We start from the raw sequence: 22,858 nt of genomic DNA, 5'->3' as shown, positions 1-22,858 counted from the left end.
CAACTTCAAGTCACTTGTCAGTTTATTTCCAGTGTGAAATGCAACAAAAGACAAAAGGTTTTACTTCAGTTCAGTAATAATGTAAGATTTACTTAATTGTCCTTTTACAAACAAAATACAGTTTCTCGTTTGCTTCCAATGCATTAATAGACAAGAATAATGCATAGGTAATAAAAATTATTCCATGCCTTGTATTTACCATACAAGTATTTCAGACATTTAAAAAGCCAACTATCTAGCAGCAAAGTGCATAACTGTCCTTAGTAAATTACTAACTTGCAGGAGACAGACAATAGTAGCGTAACTAAAACTGAGCACAGATAGCAATGAAAGTAGCATTCAGGTAAGTAATTCTCTGTTCTCAGGGAGTTGGCAGTGTCTAGGAGAGAGGTGGTCTTTCTCAGTAGTCAACAGGCAGGCAATGTGCAGATATCTAAAACTTAACAGAGGTTGACCAAAGCAGGGAAAAAGAGGCTGGTGAAATCTATGAGACAAACATAGTAAAACATACAATACACATTACATCAACAGGTCCAATCCTGACACACCTGAAGAGTGCAGGAGGTTCAATATGACAAAAAAGCTGCGGAAATCACAGTGTTTGTTTATAGCACATTAAAGCAAATTTCAGGAAATGCCGTCAATATTCTCATTCACTAATTGACCTGCTTTGTTCAAATACTGTATCAGACAGACCACGAAGGGGGCTGGCAGGGTAAAGTCTGTTTATGTCCAGTCCATCTGATTTGGACATTGTTGTTGTCACAACTCCTCCAGGATGCCATGACTTCATTCCAAGAAAATAGTTCTTTTGGGGTAATATTTGCTTCATAGACGAAATAGTAGTCACATAGTCGCCACAGCGGATTACTTGTCCGCATGTTGTTGTTTTTTTTACGACGGACGCCCTTCCTGACGCAACACTGCCCAATTTCTACTGGGCTTGGGACTGGCACTGGACATCTGGGATGGGGGTGGGCTAATGTGGGTTCAGTGTCTTGCCCAGAGACACTTCACCATGTGGTCACTGAGAGCGGGTTGCGAACCTCTGACCCTATGATTGGTAGGCAGCCAATTTACGAACTGAGCCACTGGTCATATTTAAAATTACATTTCAAACAGACGAATGTTTTATCCAGCTTTCCCAAGAAATTCTCCCTTTTTTGCAATATATGATAAATAATTCCTTGATAATGTACTGGTGGAAGTTATTTCTTCCATTGCCATAACATAGTACCCGTTAAACTATGCAAGGAAGAGCAGTGAACGTAGTGGGGGGACAGTGTCCTGTAAAAAAAACAAAAAAAGAGGAAAGAAACAAAGAGTTAAAGATTTGAAATGAAAATTTCACACACTGTGAGCAATTCAAGCAACATGTCATTCACCACCACTATGAGGTAGAAGCAAAAACGTGGTTATAGACATCTGAAAACTGCACAAACTAACCCCCAACTATCTGTATTGCTAAATGCCACTGCAGTCACATGAGAAAAAGATTTTTTGATCAAGTTTGAAGCCAAAGTTTGATGTTCTGAAGATTCGGCCCAGCCAACTAGACCCCTGCATGTGTGTCTATGTGTTTGTTTTGTTTGCTTGTGAGTGTGCATGGGTGTGTGGGCTGGGGGGGGTTATTACTGCTCCTTGCTGGTTGCGGCACAGTCATGTCTGTTCTGTGGGACATCTGTGGGTTGCGTGATGGGATTTGTGGAACAGTGCTCTGTTAGTGGAGTTAAACAGGCACAGTCACGAGCTCTACCAGACGCCGTGGGCACAAGTGGCCTTGTCTCTTTGAGGCTCCGTACACACGCACATTTGCTGGCATATGACAACATAAAACACAAAATAACACTGATACACACACACAAAAAAGATATTAATTCTGACATTTTTTTAATATTAATACCCAATACCATCAATAATTGTTTAGTGTAGCATTTGCACTGTAACATTAGTTTCATTCAGGATTTCACAGATGTTTGTTGCATTCTAAAATATCCAGCTTTGTGATAGCTTTCCTAAAAAAGTTGTAATACATGAGGTCGTTCGACCCTGCAATTTGGGTTGAGGGGGTGGGCTCAATTAATGGTTGTAATGAAAATATTGGGACTGATCCATGTTCCCTCAGTTCTCAGCAATCTGTACGTTTTCCTGCATCTGCCAGCGTAGCGTACAAGCACGTTTGATACAGCCCGACCACACCAGCAGCCACCATTCCTTTTCAGTTTTGTGTGATGCCTCCACTGTTCCCTAAAGCCTTTACAAAGCAGCCAAAATCTTAGTTTTGTTCCTTAATGTCTAGCTATCCAACACTTTAAAGGCTCTTTCTTATGGTTATTGATTTATTTTATTTTGGGAGGGAGTGGGTGTCTCTGTGTGTAAGCGTTTTATCTCCCTCTTGCCCATTTGTCAAAAAGTGAGCCATAAACTTCCTCGGAGGTTCAGAACAGCACATCCATAACAACTACCAATCATTTCTTTCAAAGCGGTGCGCGATCCCACATAAGATGTGTAATTTGGTAGGAGATGAAGTGATGCTGGCTCGTAAAGGCTGTGTATCGGGGTGGTCACTGCTCGGTTCTTCCTTACTCTGTAGCTGAAACACTGCAATCACCCTTCTTATGTCAAACCCTGATAGATTTTATATGATTTTAAGGGCAGAGGGGTATAATGAGGACCAGAGTGTAAATGGGACAGAATAATGTTAAGAAGAGAAGAAAACTTGGGGAGATCAAACAGCCATTCTATTGACTTTGATGTTTGTGTCTTTCATTCTGAGCTGCGGTGGTTTCAGACAATTTATTAGTCTTCCACCACATCGCTTCATCTCTTCTTCCCACAACCTATTTCTCACATGCAAATATATGTCTGACTTGCAAAAAATGGCATGTCTTCCAAAAGGTTTGACTCAGTGATTGCGTTAACATGCACTATAGGAACCAGGGTACTCGAAGAAATCAGCTTTCAGGGGTAATCAGGGAACGGTGTTTTACATGGACTAGAGAAACCTGGTTACTGGAAATCCATGTCTACATGCAGCAGAAAACTAACATGATTTCTCCTCCACCTCTGACTTATTTTGGAAGCCTGGCTCACAGATCTCAGCAGTATAAGGACAGAAAAGGCTGCTTTCTGACATTACTAGTTTTTTCAATTGATTGTTTCTTGTTGACACAAATTTGACATGTTACATCAAAACAAGGCCATGGAAATCACCTCTTCCTCAGGCTTCACTTGAGTGCTGTGTAAAGTGGACTTAATGTATTGCATCCCTGCACTGGGATGCTCTTCGTGCTGTTTGTAAATGTTCTGTTTTTTCTCTGTGCTCTGATTTCAGGAACAAACCATCAGAGCCACACAGACACCGAGGTGCCAGCATGGGAGGCCCGGCCAGCTTGGCAAGCAAGCTCAGACCATCAGAGCGGTCTGCCTTTTATGAGATTACATGAAAGTGCGTGAAATAACTACAAGCGTTTGATCATCAGGGACCAAGCTGATTTACTGGTGAACCTAACACCTCAGCTTAGACCTGGCAGACTATCCACCATGCTTGCTTTAGAGAAAGATAAGAGTGAAACACGGCCCCCAGTGCTCCTTTTTCACTTGCATTTTACTACAATGGCTTCAGGTAGAGGTTTGTTGCCAGGCCATTGTGAGGAACTAATGAGCTAGTGCAGAGGAACCCTTTAACTTGCTTCAGATAGCCACATGAAGCAGAATGGAAATAACAGCATTCCTGTTGAACAATCGGAACAGTCTGTTTTTTACTTCTGGGCATTATGTCATGGGATCACACTCCATCTTTGAAGTTGTTTTACCTGAGTTAGTGGGATTATATCCCATGTGTTTGTGTTGAAATAGTTGATAGATGATTGTGTTGTTTTTGTTGTGGGCAACTTGGCAACTTGGAGCACTTTGTAGAGAAGCACCTGGCTAATTCTCTGCTCCAGGTTTAGATGCCTAATTAGAGCATAGCATCTTGAAGAGTCAGAATAAGTCAGAGTAACAAATCATACGAAACGATGTACCTAAAATCTTACTTTACAAACTGGACACATAACCAACAATGAGCAGATAACTAATACTGAGGAGGTTTCATATAATTGTTTTAATGACTAAGATTCTACAAATAAATCAATACACACTGTTTGTTTTTTTGTATAAAACACTTAAAATCTGAACCAATTATTTAAAAAATTGGCAAAGATCTACATCCTAACTGGGGATTTAAATACTGTTGCATTCCAATGTGTGTCCAGAAGATAGGCCTTTGATGAGCAAATGCCTAACAGAGATGGAGACAGACGAAAAAAGACAGAGACCCACTAGAAACCACAGTAGTCAATGGCATGCTTTACAAGAAACAAAACATTGAACAAAAGAAAAAAAATAGGATAAAGGATGCATTTGCTTCAAAGGTCTTACTGTAAGTGTAATTTACAAAAGGGCTGGGTTGCCCCCGTTCTGTAATTAAGTTCTTCACATTGGGTTTGTCTGGAATTAAAAGGACTATTGCCACTTTTCAACATGGATGTTTTTATATGTCTCTGTTTGTCTGTGGTGAAGGATGAAAGGGAGATGCCTTCCCCTGTCTCCTGAGAAGCCTTTACACCAGTGGAAAGTAGACGAGGAATAGACTCTAGTAGTGTTTGAACTTGTGTCTCGTGCCTTCCTCGTCTTCGACCAGTCAACCAGTTGTTTTTATTGTGTGCTTGACATTGATGCTTTTGTTTTCTGTCCACAAACTCTGCCCAGATGATTCTTGATGACCCCGACACTAAGGACAATGTGAGAAGTGCCTGTCTGCCTGGAGGTCTTCGTGTCTCCTCTTCCCTTTAGTTCCCAGAAAGACATTGTGGAAATGAGACGAATGTCTTATTCATTTGTCATAACAGGCCATTTTAAATGTTAGAGCAAGCTAAATAGTGTTTTTGGTTTTTTTTGTTAATTGGAAATGCATTTATCAACTGCATCGTCGATGTTCCAGGCATTGATTTAGACTAGATTAACATCAGTCTCTTTGATTTATTCTCTACAGTGATCATCTGTGACTTTTTACACACGCCTCATGCTCCTCAAAGCTTGTCTTTAGTTTGACATCAGTACAATCCCTTATGCTCTGGAGGAAACTGGAATGACAATCTTTTTCAAGTATCTTACAAAGTGAAAATCTGATGACAGTAGTTGAGACTAGTGGACTGTAAAGCATTATCTGTGGTTCCGTGGTTTCTTCTTCAAAGTACAGCTTCGGGGCAGGTCTCAGAGTTCAGTCACAACCCCTGCTCTGCTTCCAAGACTACTCTTGAAATGACAATAATACACTGACGTCAGACAAGGGTGTTGTGCTAAAAAACGGAGACAGAAATATAATAATGATACAATAAGACGGGTTCTGCTGATTTTCCTGGAACCTCTGATTCATTGGAGCCAATAAATTGAAGTTTTTTTTACTTTCTTTCTTTTTTTTTGCTCCAGACATTATGTCTTCCTGATGAAGACATAATGTCTTCAAAGGCACTTAAGATGTATAATTAATAACAGAAATCAGTAATTTGAAATTATAGCAGAGGACACCCAGGTCTCTTTGAACCCATCAAATTTCTATGGATGACTTGTGGTCCTTTAATTAGCCAGGATTAAAGAAATTGGGTGGGGTCTGTCTACCCAATACCCACCACCCAAGCACCCCCACCCAGCACTTCAGATGAAGGACAGCTATACTGGATGTGCAAATACTTTTTTTTCTTTGATGTGACCCCAAGGCACTAGCTGAAATCAACTGACAACAGGAATTTTGTCTATTTGGAAAATTATCTTTTGTCTGAGACAGATGTATTGGCTGTCTCACTGGCTATTGACAGAGTCTACATTCGGTCTTTTGCAGGACATTTTTGTCAGCCACAGCCTTGGGCCTGTGAAAGTGTCTGTCTTGGTTGCACTTGTCCTTCTACCACTCACCCCATTGATTTATATCTCTGACAGAACAGTTCCGCTGCCTTTTGCTTTTCTAAGCTCTGGCAGTGTTGTTTACCGGTTTGTAAGAGAGAGAAAAGCTAAATCTGTTTTATTACCACTTTATTAGGTACACCTGTTAAATTGCACGTTAATGCAAATATCTAAACAGTCAATCACATTGCAACAACTAAATGCATTTAGGCATGTAAACATGGTCAAGACAGTATGCTGAGGTTCAAACTGAGCATCAGAATGGGTAAGAAAGGTGATTTAGGTGACTTTGAATAAGATGTGGTTGTTGGTGCCTGACAGGCTGGACTAAGAGTTTCAGAAACTGCTGATCTACTTGGATTTTTGAGCAAAACCACCTCTGGGGTTTACAGAAAATGGTCTGAAAAAAGGACCAGGCAGTCGTTTGGGAAAAATGCCCTGGTAATGCCAGAGTTCAGTTTAAAATTGCCATACTGGTTCAAGCAAATCACCACTTGTTATAACCAAGGTATGCAAAAGAGCATCTCTGAGCACACAACACATTGAATCTTGAAGTGGAGGGGCTACAGCAGCAGAAGACCACAGTGAGTGTCACTCCGGTCAGCTAAGCACAGGAAACAGTGGAGAATTGCAAAATTTTTGCATGGTCTGATGAGTCTAAATTCCAGCTACAACATTTCAGGTATTTTCATGTCACACTTTAGGCGCTAGTTTGAACTGAGTTCCCTAGTACTAGTTCAGTATTGTTTAAATGGACAGCCAATCTGAGTACTGTTGTTGACTATATCTATCCACTGCGCTCGATTTCTGTGCACGATCAGTGTGCACAGGAGAAACCACATGATAGAAAACTTGTGGGGAAACAGTGATTTGTTTCCAGCACATTGGAGCGGTGCATCACCTTGCCATCACCACTGATTCATTATTATTCCTCCCGACAAATCGAGACAAAGCAGTGTGCTGCACATATAAGCTCACACACATAATATGGACATTGTCCTAGGGGCTTGAAGGATAAAGTCTGGATAATGTCGGGAGCAGCTCACTCAAACATTTGTGTTCTCACATGCACACCCTCCGGACAGAGTCAGGAGAATGTCATAATTCCAGTGCAAGTGTGAAAGGGGATCACTTTGGGATATAGTGGAATGGGATGTGCAGTTGATAAATGTGCAGCAACTGTGTGATGCTCTCATTGACCAATATGTATAAGTTATTTTTCCATTTCCTTGTTGAATCTATGCCACAAAAAATTAAGGCAGTTCTAAATTCTAACCTGCTGCTAGCAAGGTGTATCTAATAAAGTGCCTAGTGAGTGTAGATTTGTCCTATCATTATCAGAATCCTTTGAGACTGAGAGTAAAGCTGGTGTTTGCTCGGAGCTACTTTTCCCCATTATGTAATTGTGAAAAGCCAAGAACCCAAACAGTGATGGGGGATCATAGCCTAGCCTTGGGCCATTGAGAAGAAACCTAAACTAAAAATGTTTGTGAGTTTTGTGATGGTTATTGTGATGCTTATGAAAGAGGGTGGCATTTTAAAAAATGGAATAAATAAAATGGACAAACACCATCTGCCAGTCTTTTTAGTGCCGGCATAGGCCATGGTCTTAGTGAAAAGCAGAGGAGGTGACCAGTCTTGTGTTTCTCTCTACTTTATCTAGGTGGTCCTGTGGGGGGATTTGATTATTCTGGAGTAATAGTAAAAAAACAGTTCAATCGATTTTACATGTTCTTCGTGTATATCTAAACGTCATGAGCATTTGAGCAAAACAAAGACCTCTGCTCTACAATGAAAAAGTTATTAATGGTTTTAATTTCACAGCTTCTAAAATCCATTGTTATGTTGATGTGTGAGTATAAATGTGAAAAATAGTCCATACATATGTGCATACTTGCGAGAAAAGAAGTTTTTAACAGAAAAAAATGACAGGAGCTTTGAAAAGGGGTTCACGAAATTCATAAGTGTAGTCTGGAAGGCGTATTATTGTTTAGGAAAATCCAAAGAAAGTGGAACGGAGAACATACAGTACTCTAGCTAAGCTGATGCACTCAGACTCAGTAACTAAAATGAGTTTCACAACTTGGAGTTTGGCCCTTGATATTACCTTCAAGACATTCCAGAGAAAGTCTGTCTTTCTTACAGTTATACAAGACTGTGCAGACATAAAGTGGTGAACAGGTGCACCTGTGTGAGCACATTCAAGCACAAATTGTTTTTGTCTGGAAACGATGATGCTCTGGTAGAATCACACGTAAGGATGCAGTTGAGAACGTATCTACATGCCACACCCCGTTTCCAAACCATTTTGTTTCTTTGTTCCACCCTCTTCACTGTCGCTTTCGCTTTCTGTGCCCATAAAGGGACAATGGATTAGACTCTCCAATTTCCTTGTGACCTCATCTGTGTTTGATTTTTGCCTACTTGAAATTGGCAATGGGGTTAACATTGAGTCCTTTGATCAGTCCTGCCAGGAATTGGACTTGTTTATCTTGTTTATCTGATGATGGCCCCATAATGGGGGGGTACGCAATTGGCAGGGACATGCCTTGATGTGGGCCTCGATAGCTCCAGGGCACATGGAGAAGAGAGCACCAGGACTCAGTAATGGTCAGAGGTGAAAGAAAGACGATTACAGATGTTCCTGGAGGGCACCTTGTCTCTCTCAGCCTCTTTCCTCTAACAGTTATCTGACCCCATACAGATGGACCCTCATCATGATCAAATACCATAGCTATCTAGCATTCTTTCTCTTCAACTATTTCAATCTAAGCAGCTCCTCTCTTAACTGTGGCTCTCTACGATTGACAGTTATTATTCCACACGAGGACGGACTTTCATGGCAGTCTATAAGTGCAGGAAATGGCACGTAATCAACAAGGTTCTCAAATGAGATTTTGCCCTATTCCTCTCTTCCTTGACTTGCTGATGGAGATGTGATGAAATGGTGCGGGTAGACAGCCGGGCCCCATCCCGTCACTTGCCTGGCTCGACCTCAGCCCTTTAAAATGAAAGCTTTCCTCTCCTGCACCGCAGCTGGACTCAAGGGAGCCTGCAGAGGGTCTGTTTATTTGTGCAACAATGCAATCAGGGGGTCTGTCGTTACAAAATCTAGCCTTTGCACCTTCTCTCCACCAACCCCATCCTCTCCTTAGTTTCCATCAGCTACCCTCCACTTCTTTTAACGGTGCTCTTTCACCACCCTCCGTCCTTTTTCTTTGAGCCTCATCATTATCTGAATCTTTCTGCTGACCCCTGGTGACCTCAGGATTTGTTTGATGTGGCCTTGGCAAAGACAGAGATTAAATGAAGTTGAAGGTTCATTGTTTAAAGGGGAGATTTCCATGATTAGGGTTTTAGAAATAAACGCTCCATATCTTTAGCTATTAGATTGCCGAGTCCTGTGTGTTTCTGTGCATGTGTATTGACAGCAGCGGAGTCACATCTTGTGGCCGTGTATCTCTATGTGTGTTGCTCTTCCAAGATGCCCACTGATGCCGGTCAGCACATGCACACTTTCTCCTGTTCCAATCAAAACGAAATAGTGTGTAGTGTGGTAACATGCTAATAATTTAGTCTGTTATGTTGTGGTTTAAATCATGACATTCCTTTAGTTAAAAGCTAAGCGTAAGTAAACAAGCTCACACATGTGGCCACAATATTTCTGTTCTTCTGTCCAGAGAAGTTCTCTTTGTGGGAAAAGTGGGTGTTATCCATCCATTTTCATTCAGCTTTTCCCACTGATGTCTGACAGAGTCCATGAGGGCTTTGAGGTTTTGTCCAAATGTATAGAAATATTAAACCAAAAAAACCTAAAGACATATTTTATAAGATGTGTCACATAAACTCGTATTTGATTGATTGAGTATTTTTAACCCTCTAAAACATTTTTCTTTATCGTATCAATAGTGTAGGAACATTGTTCCACAGTTAGTTGAATTCCCCATGCTGTTTTATCTTGACCATTGATGAGTTTATGGTCGTACATGTGAAATAAATGCTATGTGTATTATAAGATTTATACATTTTGGAGACACACTTTTTAACATCCTGTGTTTTAGTAATGTGACTTAAAGTCGGTGGCTCATCCTGCTCGTTTAGTCAGAGTAAGTTCCAAGTCCTTTCCAAATCTATGCTGTCTCTTATTTGCTTGTTTGTCTCAAGAGACAGACAGGCGGGTTAGTTTGGGCTGGTCCGCCTTCTGAACAACAGCATCTTCATACTGTGCCGCTCTGCACAGAAGAAGCATCTTGTTTTTAAACTGGTGGTTTTCTTAAGCCACACTGTTTGATGTGGGCTTCTCTTAATCACACAACATGCTCTCTAAACATGGACTACATTCATCTTTGCTCGCCGACTTCTGGACTCTTCTTTTTTTTTTTTGCCCCCCCCTCGGTCTGTCGCTGCTTTTGTTGAGTTATTGTGGAACAGAGTAGTGAGACAAGAAGAAGACAGTGGCCTTGATCTCAATGAAGTGATTTTGATCTGGCCAATCCAGCAATTAGGCTACTGAGGGAAGAGTGAACCTCTAATCCTGAATGGGACACGTGTTCTTTGTAGTCCTAATGTCTCTCTTCCTCCTCTGTCCACATCACTATCTGATGGGACGCAGAGTAAATATTAAACCAATGCCTTAGATGGAAGCCTACCATTATGATGGTGATGCTGTGCTCTTTGAGGCTAAGGACTTTTAATTATAAGCTGTGGGTCCGATGTAGTTGTGTTTCCTCCATTTTGCTGAATAGAGGGTTTGCCCAGCACTGGAGGCTGGAGAGCCTGGTGCCAGGCTCTGGAGTCAGAGTGTCACTGGCGGGTACTTTGTGGGTACGAGACAAGGCATGCAGGAGTCCCATATGGGGGCAGAGATGAAAAGCTTTTATCTGCTCTCACTCCCCTCCTTCCAACAGTCTCCTTCCCCTCGGAGATCTGACTGGCGGGGCAGTAGCTGGAGGATAGAACTAGAATAACTAGATTGGTTGTTAACATATCAGCCCTTGTTGACCCTTCAAGGGCATCCAGTGAGATCAAAGCAAAGCATTCAATCCAAAAGCATGACATTGTCTTGCTCAACAATCCATCTAGCCTCCAATTCAGCTGTCACTGGATGAGGAAGTCTTCATGAACGGCTATTGATAGCCTTTCACTGTCCCCTAATGGGCTTTGATGAAGCAATACAAAGAAAGTGTCATAATGGCCTCATACAAAGTCTAATGTTGCTTCTAATGTCATTTGTTAATTGTTGCCATAAAGCTGAGAATGATTCAACCCACACCTTTGTGTATTCAGTAAATGATGATGAATGTTTGACAAATGGCTGCTAGTCTTTCTTTCTTTCTTTCTTTCTTTCTTTCTTTCTTTCTTTCTTTCTTTCTTTCTTTCTTTCTTTCTTTCTTTCTTTCTTTCTTTCTTTCTTTCCTTTTATGTTCTTTTCTTTTTTCTTTCCTTTTCTTATACCTTTCTTTATTCCCTCCTGTACATAGTAGCTCTTTTCCCTTTCCTCTCCAGGGTGCTGCTTTGAATATCACCATCCCCAGAGGGGAGATATCCTCCCAGAGGGGATGGGAGATTTATTTTTCAGTTTTGTTTTTCAGGCACTCTGCATTAAGACCCAGCAGCCCTTTGATGTTGTTGCCTGGGTGCTTGTGGACAAAAGAGCCTCCATCAGCTGGACTTAAGGACAGGGCGGTGGGGGTTAGGGGGTGGTGGACGAGGAGAAAGAATCAAAGTAACTGGAATGGGGTTTGGAGGCGGAGGACTCCATGTGAAACTGTGAACCATGTTCCCCTCTTAAATATGGGCCAGGAGTTCACAGTTGTCATTGCTTTTCTTTTTTTTTGGCTCTGATGTTTTTAGTGTTACACTGTCATTGTAACTGTCTCCATGTGTCTATCATGTTCATCTCTTTTTCCTGGCACTCTACAGTACGTTCTCAGTCTTTAAGCCTCTAAATGGGGCAAAAAGACCTATATCTTACTCTTTGCATTCAGGGTGATGTGAAAGACCACCAGCTGCTGCTGCTCTCCTCACTCAGTGCTGACAATGGCCCATCCCTCTGTGACACCTTGCTCTGTGTCACTGTGGTTACAACCTCCTCCACTCTGTTCTGCCCACGTAGCCATGCACAGCAAGTGCTGCTGATGCCACTCACACACCACACACAGAGAGACAGTCTGTGCTCTCTCAGCCCATCAAATCCCCACAGGAGCACTCTGGTCTGCTGGAGGTGAATTCAGGGAGCAGCCTTTGGTGGTGCCGACACAGCAGCCCTCTTTCACCGAAGGCCTCATTAAACCTGACAACATCCCCTAAGCCTGGGCTTTATTGTTCAGCCAGCTTAATGCTAAATGGCTATTAAAGGCATCACCAAGGTGCAGGTACTAAATGCCTTTGAGGAGCACAAAAGCCTTGCAAGATAAAAATGACAGCTGAACGGTAATTGAAAGTTTTCTTTCTCAAGTTACATTCAGTGTAAGCTAGGTCACCTCGTCTAACCCATATTCACAATTTCAATGTGCAAAATAACAGCAGTAAAGTAAGTGACGTTCACCATTATCTTGTCATTTGTCAGATTCAGCTGCGGAAAACAGATTTTTTTCAGCAGAAATATTAATATTGCTACATAACTGCTGGATATATAAATGAGCAACTATTTGTTCACCATATCAGCTCAAAATCTCACTATACTTCAAGATTTTGTTTATAACTCTTTTACCCCAAATGTCCAAAAAATTAATACATTTTTAAAATGTTAAAAATTGGTATTGTATTTTTATTTGTTTTAGTTTACAAGAATAACATCAAACTTTCATATATGCTTTATGAATATTTTTTTCTGCTTCTAACCGATAAAGCTCCAGATTACATTATCTGGAGGAATTTTTAGATCATCCAGTATTATCTGCAGGAGCATGTCGACCAACACAACAACCTCTGTAGTGTGAACAACCACATACACACAGCATATTTCTAATACAGGAAAACCAAAGGGAAGTCCAATAACATTCATACACACATTTAAACTCTAACTGTAAAGCAAGTTGAAAATCAGTGGCCCTTTATGGAGTATTTTCAGAAATCATTGTAGTCTTGTCTGTGGTTAAATAAACACTGTAATTGAAAAAATCAACTAGGTCAAACGGCTTCACCTGCCGAACCTTAACATTTGTGTCTTGGAAAGATTTGTTGTTAGCAAGGTGGAAAATTTAGGTAATGCATTCAAACTGGTCACAGCAGTTTTGTTGCCAGGTTGTTTTCCACTATAATTAGCAGATCAAAGCATAATGTTCTGTGTCTGTTGTTTAATTTACTCCATATACAGTCGGAGTCTGTTTAGATCCCATACCCGCCAGGTCCACTCATCTATGGCATACTTGTGGACATACATCTTCCCTTTTTATTTATTCACACACGAAACAAGCAGAGGGTAAAGAGCATCGGCTCCACATGCCGGTGGGGGGGTGGGCTCTGCTATGTAAACCACCAAATTCAGGTTGGCAAATGGATCCAATTGGGAATGGTCATAGCACAGATGAGTGAAAACTGTGTAAACAGTCTGTGAGCCATCAATATGTACTTCAACGAGGTGGAGGGATGCAACTGTAACATCTGTCGAACCAGCTCCAGTGATTAGGCCATATTTATAAGCAGCCCAGGAAACAGACCCACAGCTTATCTTGTTGTGGACAGGTTTAACACAGCTGTTTTGAGAAGACAGTAAGAGATTTGAAGGAAAGACAAGGCTCTCGCTGCCTGTGCACTGTTTGGTAGACGTATAGTGTGCTGTTGAAGTCAACCCTCTGAATCCTGTCCAGCTGATTTTATCCTCACTTTTTTTGATTCAGAAAAAAAAAATTAAGACAGTTTTCTAAGATTCCACTCACTCTCTCAAGACTTCAAACACACAGTGAAATAACAAAAGGAAGTCTGGCAATCAAACATAGCCATGTTTGTGTATCTCTGTCACCACATTTTAAGGTTTTTCCATTTCAAAAATCATGTCTGTAGGCTTCATATGATAGACTTAAGTAGTTTACTCAGCTGTGGATGAACAAGCTCTGCTTCCCCTCCCAGCATCAGAGATGCATTGAAAAATAAAATTGCTCTGATGGTTGTGTTTTTACATTGTTACTGAGCATCTGACCTTCCTTTTCATATTGTGACAATATTTCTTCAACCAAGAAAGATAAAGGAAGGGGATAAGGCTGCTGTCAGCAAATCCAAAGTTATGGTTTTATAACCTCAGAAGCAGTCTGCACATCACACCCAGTCCTCTCTGTGCTATTCCACCTGGGTCAGCAGCTCAACACCCTGGGATTTCCATTCATAAGATGGCCTGTGTGAAAAAGTTTCCCATGTCAAGAGTGGGATTCAAACTGACCTACTATTGCTTCTGGAAATCTCTATTCCTCTAAGCAATAATATAGGAATAGATACTTCACATATTAAGTCACAGTAAATTTTATTTCTTTAATATCAGCTAATCAATTAGTCTGTCAAGATCATAAGAAAGTTGGCAAATGTTTGCATTTAAAATTCTTTCTTTGTCAACGGTTAAACTGTTGCTTGCTGCAGTATGTGAGGAGCTTTTCTGTAATTGTAAATAATTTTTTAAAAAATCACTCAAAATAATCGAGCTAAGCCTGCCTTCCAGACATGATTGAGTGAAGGCACACTTTCTGTCACTTTCATAATCATCATTTTGAGACTTGTCTCTGGTAAAAGGTCTTCATTAACCCCAGAAAATAGAAACTAGCAGGTCCCTTTAGAGATCACAATCAAAGACACATTTCAGTAGGTTTGTCACTCCTACCAAATTTACAGGGTGTAATCCCGTCGAGACAACATTGACATAATCCTCTTTGGTTAAATTGGACAGCGTACATCTTGAAAATGCCGCACTACAATACGTGTTTTCTTCTTTATAAGAATTTTGGGTTCTTCTGTAAAATAGCAATTGGAAGTCAGCTGAGTCCTCACTCCTACACACTTCCACAGCCCAGTGATCTGGGTTCCTGTACTAGGGGTGGTAGCTCCCTGGTACTATTCGTTAGCAGGATCAGTGCTGAATGGGGGGAAATTGAAGAGGAATGGGGGGACACCTGGCCTTTTATCTTTAGTCACTCAGACATGTCACGGCTGTGCCTCTTGACAGAATCAGGATGCAGGATATTGCCCTTCCATTTATGTGCATCCTGAAGATCCTCAGCCTGTTGCAACTTCCAACAGCACCTACATCTCTGGGTCATTTACTGTCCTAACAAGACTGATTTGGACTGTGCCGAGAACTGTGGAGTCCTGCTGGCAACTTTTCTCCTTTGCTTAATAATACCACCATATTAAGGCTGACTGAAAAAACTTTAAAGAGAGTTGAAGAAGAAAGCGAGAAAAGGTGTAAGAGAAATTAGATTAACTGTTTAGCCAACAGCCCCTTAGTCAGAAACCATAAAAGCCCCTGCACAATAAGTCATATTTAAAGAAGTGTCTGTCTTTGCCGGCTTCATCACTCTCTCATGCTCTTTTTCTGCCTGTTGTTAGACGTGTGTTTCATTGCAGGGTGAACGATTGAGTGGTTTTAGAACATGCCGGTGCTTTGTTTTATGTACAGAAATGTACGAGCACGGCGGCCCTTTGAAGCTCTCTCAAATTTATTGTTGTTTTCCTAGCAGAGGCTCTCTCTTTTTTTTTTTAATTACAGCTCATTGTGAGCTGACCTGCTTCTTTTGCTTTTTTTGGAGATGGTTTACATTTTATGTCTGGAAACATGTCTTGTCCTCTCCACAGATTAAGGTAGAGCACTTACAGAGAATAGTGCACTATACCTGGCTTCAAAGGTCACCTTTTGTTGGCAGCCTCTACATCTATATTAATATTTGTTTGAGCAGAAATCACAATATTTTAGAGGAGACTACCATACATCATCAAAGCTCTGTTTGTGTGATGTGAAACTCCATCCTGCGCTTGCTACCTAAAGACTATCAGCTCTGGTTTATTTCCAGCCTGATTTGAAGACAGACTGATTAATGACTTGTCCCCGACACCCTTTTTCCATGGCAGAGAAACAAAGAGAGTCACACTCGCTCTCAAAGAGAAAAAGAGCCACCACAGCCGAGCACCCTGCTGTGTCTCCTGACCCTGGAGTTTCACTTTCCCTCCGCCACAACAGAACTACATGTGTGGAGAAACAGGTGCACCTTCAAAGTCTGAGGGTGAGCTGGAGCATCGGCTCAAGTTGTTGCACATTTTGAAATGAAACATTCATGTCAAAGATAAAACAACTTATTGAGTGTTGTGGTTTAAATTAAATCGATAGTAGCCCACCCACTATAACATTTTTATCACATTGGTTTTCAGCAGGTGTAACAGTTGTTTATCAGTCATGTTCACCATCTTAGTTGCATGTTAACAAAACAAAAAGTATAGCAGCTGCTGGTAGAAGTTAGTTTTATTCATAAGCCATAGTTATAAAGCAAAATATTACAAAAATTTAAATTGTGTTGGCCAAAAATGTATAGGCTACTTTTGTGACAATGTATGTAGTATTTTATGATATGAAATCTGAAATGAAATCTACCTACTGGGAAACTTAACCAACATTAACCTTTGTCATGGCAATGATGAATGAGAAATCTGGTGAGATTGCAAAAAATGTGCAACATTAAAGTAGAAATCAGAAAACCCGGTGCAAGACTGAGTGCATATTATGGATGTTAATAGTTTAACACAGCTAGAATAATCAGATATCAATTGAACAATAAGTGTAAAACCTCATATGGCAAATGTCAGTGAAGAGGTCATCAAAGATAAATAAGAGCTCCACATGCCTTAGCAGTCCATCCAGTAATTTTTGTCTATACCTGAAGTAAGGAAATCACTTTGCTTTGAACCCGTATCACAAGGGATTACTGCTCAGGTTTGCACAACACAGCAGACAGGAAGCTGTTAAAGACAAGGACCAACACTGGATCCTGACCTCTGACCCTTACATCCTGACCTCTCCAGCAATCTGACATGAGCCCTTGTTCACATGAAAGCCGTCCTGTTGACTTGCCAGGGCTAATTTAGAGTTCCGGTGCCCCTGACCACTGTGAGGACAGATCAACAATCTGGCCTTTGGACTTGTGGAGAGAACTTTAGACATATTTTATTGTCCCTAATAATAATGACATTGCCCTGTACACACTCATGTTTATCTGGCTTCCTTTGGGCTTGAGATTTTAGAGAGACAATCTGATACAAAGCTGTGCTGATGCTAAAGTCCCATTTGCCCCAATTCCCACTTCTGTCCACAGTATGTACAGTATGGTGTGACTGGGGTGATTATTAGCCCATCGCTGAAGGCTTCACATCTCTGCTGGTGAAGTCCTTTAACAAGTATAAGAAAGGTCAACCTCACACTGTGCCACCTGCCACCAGCTAAAGAGATTTCGATCATTACTTGCTCCTTTTTAAATATCATCAAACATCGGCCCTTTTATCATTCTGAGTGCGTGACCTGAGGGTTACAGCTTCTCTAAGCATGACTGACAGACCTTGTGAGGTTAAGTGGTGGATATTTTTATATTGGTGCTTTTGATGGGACCTAAAAATAGAGTGCTCCACTGAGCTCCACTCCTCAGCAGCTCATTTGGGGTAGGAGTCCACCTCCCCTAACATGCATCCATTTCAACGTCACCTCAAATGAACCGCAACTTTATTTTTAGACACTCCAAAAATTAATTGAGTGGTCTTGTTTCATTGAGTTTGTGTGCTGTTATGTAAGGGGATTACTCTGTTGTTATTGCCTATGTCCTGACCGTGTAGGCCACCACACAAAGGGAGGGGTGGGAGAGAGTAGAGGGGACCTGAGGTAATATAGTTAAGGTAGTAATGCAGGGATCCAGAAATAACCCAGCTGCAGGCCTAATTGTACAGCTCTCTTGCTCCCTGTTTCCCTCTTCAGCTGCATGCCAAGGTCTTTGACCTTATCATCCACCTCACTGGTTCCGGAAGAATCCTTTCCGCCCCCTATAGCTACCAAAGTCCTGGCCCGATACACAGAACACAGCAGCAGACCATCTCCAGCCTCAGCCTAACAGCCAAGCGCCACAACCAGTTAGGGGTGATCCCAGCAGAGCGCACAAGTAGCTCAAACTGCCAGGTATGTTCTAATCATCCCCAGCATGGGCCCCGTGGCTCCTTAACAAAGCTTAGCCTGAAGACCCCGGGACCCTCAGAGAGGCCCAGGGCATCTAGAAAACCCAGATGTCACCGCAGTATATACAGTGAACCGAGATGGTGACTCTGTGTTTGCATTCTCTCCTCACATGAGAGCTCTCTATAAAATGCATACACACAAAAAAAACCTACAACGGTGTTTTGTTTGTGTTTTTTTGGGACAGTGCGGTAAACTTTTCATGTGTGTTGCGTGTAGAGCATCTCAAAGGAATGTGCTTTGTCCCCTGCAGCATTCCTCCATGGTTAGACAGTTCAGTGCCCATGAGGGGGCCACAAGGGCCTCTTGTCTCCTGAGCACTAATGCATCACAGCCCCAGATCAAGCATAACATGCATGCAAGCACATACATGCACACAAATATCCCAGAACAGATGCATGCAATCACAGATTTATAAGTACTCATGAACACGTGTAATTAAAGTGATATGGATTAATGGCAGACGATACCTTTTTTATGGATTGTGATTTTTTTTCCTTGTCCTGTCATGGTGGAAATTATAAAATTAAAGGCACTTGCACGACAGTAGAGGTTATTTTTTTTTTACAGGCTTTTTAGTATCAACCAAGTGCTTTAAACTGAAAACAAAAACAAATACAAGTCTGACAGTTAAAAGAGCAAATACTTGCAGCATTAAAACCAAAAGTAAATGTTTTACTTTGTGGTGAAAGGGGATATTTTATGTGCCATGTATGCTTATAAAGTTGGATGTAGACTTGAGGCCTAAACTTCACATTTAGCCTGCTTGGATGTTGCTACAGTGATTTCAGAAAAGCCAGTAATCAGGGAAATGAGTGTTTTATAATCACTTGTCATAGATGGAACCATAGTTTGGGCTGGAGAAAAAAGGAACTTTGAGAAAGTTGGAAAGATGGGAGACGCTGTGTCATTTTTAACTTGTCAGAAGAGTTAAATCTGACATAATTTGAACATACCCTCACAAGGACTTCCAAGAGTGATGCTGCGAACTCCACCCAGACAAACATCGCCCTTAACCACCATTACTTTTACCACACATCCTTACAGACATGCAGCTCTGTAGTTGTATTAAAAAGGTATAGTAAGTTTTAATAACATATTAGTGGACATCCTTTATATATTTTATAATTGTGTGACTTAACACAATAAATCAATAAACAGTTTAGCCTTTATTCAAAACTTTGTCTCTAACTAAATTGTGTCGGCCCTAAAGTGTTGTTGGATAAATTTAAGTCTATGCACTAATAAGGTGCTTCTTTACCATCTGCAATAATAATAATAATTGCAAGAGTCAGGCAGATATCTTCATCAATCGGCCTTCTCCAATGTGCTGTGCTGTCCGGCCAGAAAACTGGAGACAGATCAGTCTACTAGGAAAAGCTTCTCACTGCGGAGCTTCTCCAAAGTGCTTGGACTGGCTGTCGTCGCTCGCTGCCTTTAATGTATGATCAAGAAAAGCTTTAAGTTATTACTCCCCTTCAACGCCCCTCCCCATTTTTCTCCTAACTGCTTTCGCATGTTTAATAATATGTCCTTCAGATGCAATTGGATCCACTGAGATGCATAAGTGGAAAAGTTGTACAGTAGTACATTACTTTGCCAGTACAGAGACCTTCCAACAACTCCTATAAAAAATAAATAAATAAAAGTCAGTGAAGAGATGCAAAGAAATCATCTGCAAGGAATAACAACTGGAGATTTATTTTAGCTCTTGTAAACTGCTAAAAGGTTTATTCACTACAATGGCAAAATGTTTAAAAAGCCACACAAATTTGTACCTTTACAAATTTGGAAATAAGGTATTTTGTTTTTAACACAATATAATCTGGTTCCATATCTGCATAGGAAAATGTAGCCTGTTTGCAGCATTCGATCTGGATGAGCAGGTTGTATGTAGCTCTGTTAATTGCAGTACTCCACAAAGTGAGGGGGCAGGACTTGCTAATATTAAAGGTTAGAATTTGTTTATTAACCCAACAAGGTTTTTGCTTTAAAATAATTAGTTATCTTCCTGATAATCCTCACTGAATTCATTAAACTACACATCACAAAGTCAAACAAAACTTCTCCTAAAAGTCTGCTGTGGAATTTATTCTTGCGAAACAAAAATTCAGTTCGGGCCCTACTTAAAAAAAAATAAAATAAAATAAATAATTAAATAAAATAAGGTGCTGGGCCAAATTCCAGGTGCTGTGTCCTTGAGCACCTATTTCAGCCTGGACTCCTGTCTTTAACCCAAGTTGCTTGCAGCTGTATGCCAGCAGCCTTTGTAAACAGATAGTGTGAGGTGTTGTGGAGCTATGCTGACTCATACTGTAGACACGTTGGTCAAATACACCACTGCTAAAAAAACCATCAGAGGCACTTGGGTTAGAAAACCCCACATTAACCTCTCCCTCGTGGTCCCAACTTCCCTGTATGCTGTGATGAAAGAAGAGAAAACATGTCTACTACTCGCCTCTTTTGTTTATTTACCTTCAGAATTACACCCTGCTCTTCTTGGACCATGTTCCAATGTGTTTTGTTATGTTTCCTTTCAAACAGAATATCTATGCGTGTGGTCTCTGGCTATGTTTAGCTAACACATGCAGACATTCGTGCACACACACTCCCATTCAACTTTCCCCATGTGCCAGAAGTCCCCTTTGCCCTTCCCCCCACCTCTAACTAAACATTGCAGGACAGCAAAAGGGAACTTCAAAGTGGCCGGAGGGGGTACTCCTTTTTTCCTGGCACTTGTCATCATCTAAGGGACTGGCTGCTCCCCTTATTACTCTAATTGCTTCCAACTGCTCCAGGAGGCTTTGATGAAGGGAGCCATGGAGCATGCTGGAAGCACCTGTTGTTGCACAGAGGAGCACAGGTGGGCCTTGTTGGTGGTGGCATGGAGGCAGGCGGACAGCACCACTGCTTGCTACGTAGTCACACAAGTCAAACAAATGCAGGATAAGAATCCTGATGTAATCTTAGATTTGATTATTAAAATGCAGTAATACCGAAAAAATGAACAACAGTCCAAATAAATGTGAAGTTGGAAGAATTGAAGGTGTGGGATTTAAGTAGAGACATGCAGGTAGCACTCTGGCTCCATCTTGTGGCATCAGTGTTCTAGAAGTCCAGCAGCTGCATTGGAAATAACATACAAGTTATATATACCTATTACAATACAAATGTCTAACCTACATTTTTTATATAACAAACAAGATATTAGTCATTTCTTTTTGTATTGCAACATGGATTCAGGTAAATTAATTTAACCCTATTTACAAACCCTATTTCTAGAAAAGGTGGGATGTTGTGTAAAATAAATAGAGTGATTCGCTATGAAACAGAAAGAAACAGTAAAAAGTACAAGTACAAATACACATTTACAATGTTAAAACTGACAACCTTATATTGCTTGTTATTTTAACATTTGCTAATTTTAGACATGATGCAACATGTCCCCAAAAAGTTTGGACAGGGCATGTTTACCACTGCATTGCGTCCATGTTTAATACCACTATGCAAAGGGTTTATGACGGAAGGTAGGTTCACTTGAACTTGATTATGGGTTACACTGATTATCATGATCAATTGTGATCAGAGGAACAATTTCTTCTGAATAGAGAATACACTGGAGCAACATTTACATTGTATTCATAGAATTTATTGCTGTTTAATAATAGCATTTCTATTGAGCAAGCTGAGATACGCACCAGCTGAGGCAGAATCTTTTCAAAGTGCTCAATGTCTACTTGGTCACAGTCCTCAGATTCAGCTTGTTTCTGTGATCTCACAGCAGCCTCTGAAAGTAAACATTTTTTTAAATCAATAAGCAGTTAGATATTGTGTGTCAGACTGTAGACAACTATACCCAGCAGAACTCATTACCTTGGACAAATATTTTAAGCATCTCTGCCATGAGCAGCGCAGCATCACTACCCACTGTAAAACAGGGAGATTTGTTGAGCTCAAGTCTTTAAAACTAAAAGACGATTTAAGTGAGGTCAATAACATCCAACTCACGTTTGGTTTTGTCTTCTTTGAAGAAACCGGACAACAGTTTGCTTACAGTGTCCTGCAGTACAGAGAATGAAGCACATTGCAGTAACGTCATATTGCAACAATTGCTAATTTTGCAAAACAAAAGAAATATAATACATAGCTACGTTTGCAACTTTTGTGAATCATTCTAAACAACTCTTTAATTGGGCTCACACAAAATGTTAATTAATTGAATGATATCACGGTTGGATGTAAAAATTCAACACTAGCTCGGCTATTGTCTGAATAAACAGTGACGGTAAATATGCTTAATAAAGGCAATGTTGGTTTCATTAAAGAACGGGAAAGACCTTCTCTCCGTTACGTATAGATAACCATAGCCAAACGGTCCTACCTTCCTGAAAGTAACGTCACTGTGCTGCTGCTCCGCCATGTTTCTTCACGCTGTGGAAATTGGCGCTCTGTCTGGTCATTGGACACTGATCTCTGACGTGTTTTACTGCACCGTCCTTTTCTGACGCGTGGTCAACGCCCCGTTTTTCTTCTTCTTCTTTTTCTTCTTTTTATTCTTCTTCTACTACTACTACTACTACTACTACTACTACTACTACTACTTCTTCTTCTTCATTTTACGATAGACGATCCTGTTGTTGTTGCATTGCCGCCACCGTCTGTATTAGTTATAGAATGAACCCCCGGTTTGACACTGAGCGTCCTTCAGAATGTTGAACTGCCATC

At 40.9% G+C, this 22,858-nt stretch overlaps 1 protein-coding gene across 1 annotated transcript; it reads right to left on the bottom strand.

Moving 5' to 3' along the window:
* Positions 1–19,793: 19,793 nt before the first annotated feature.
* Positions 19,794–22,697, bottom strand: cenpx (centromere protein X). The gene is made up of 5 exons (XM_067477973.1): positions 22,515–22,697; positions 22,142–22,193; positions 22,007–22,060; positions 21,832–21,920; positions 19,794–21,256 (listed from the first exon to the last, which is right to left on the bottom strand). The coding sequence occupies exons 1-5, from the start codon at positions 22,551–22,553 to the stop codon at positions 21,242–21,244; spliced, it is 249 nt and encodes an 82-aa protein (XP_067334074.1). The 5' UTR covers positions 22,554–22,697; the 3' UTR covers positions 19,794–21,241.
* Between the last annotated feature and the right edge of the window lie 161 nt (positions 22,698–22,858).

This window comes from Channa argus, chromosome 15 (genome assembly GCF_033026475.1).
Source record: "Channa argus isolate prfri chromosome 15, Channa argus male v1.0, whole genome shotgun sequence".
In the NCBI taxonomy this organism is placed as follows: domain Eukaryota; kingdom Metazoa; phylum Chordata; class Actinopteri; order Anabantiformes; family Channidae; genus Channa; species Channa argus.
Note: the sequence above shows the minus strand (reverse complement) of the source record. Positions and strands in the feature narration are given on the sequence as shown.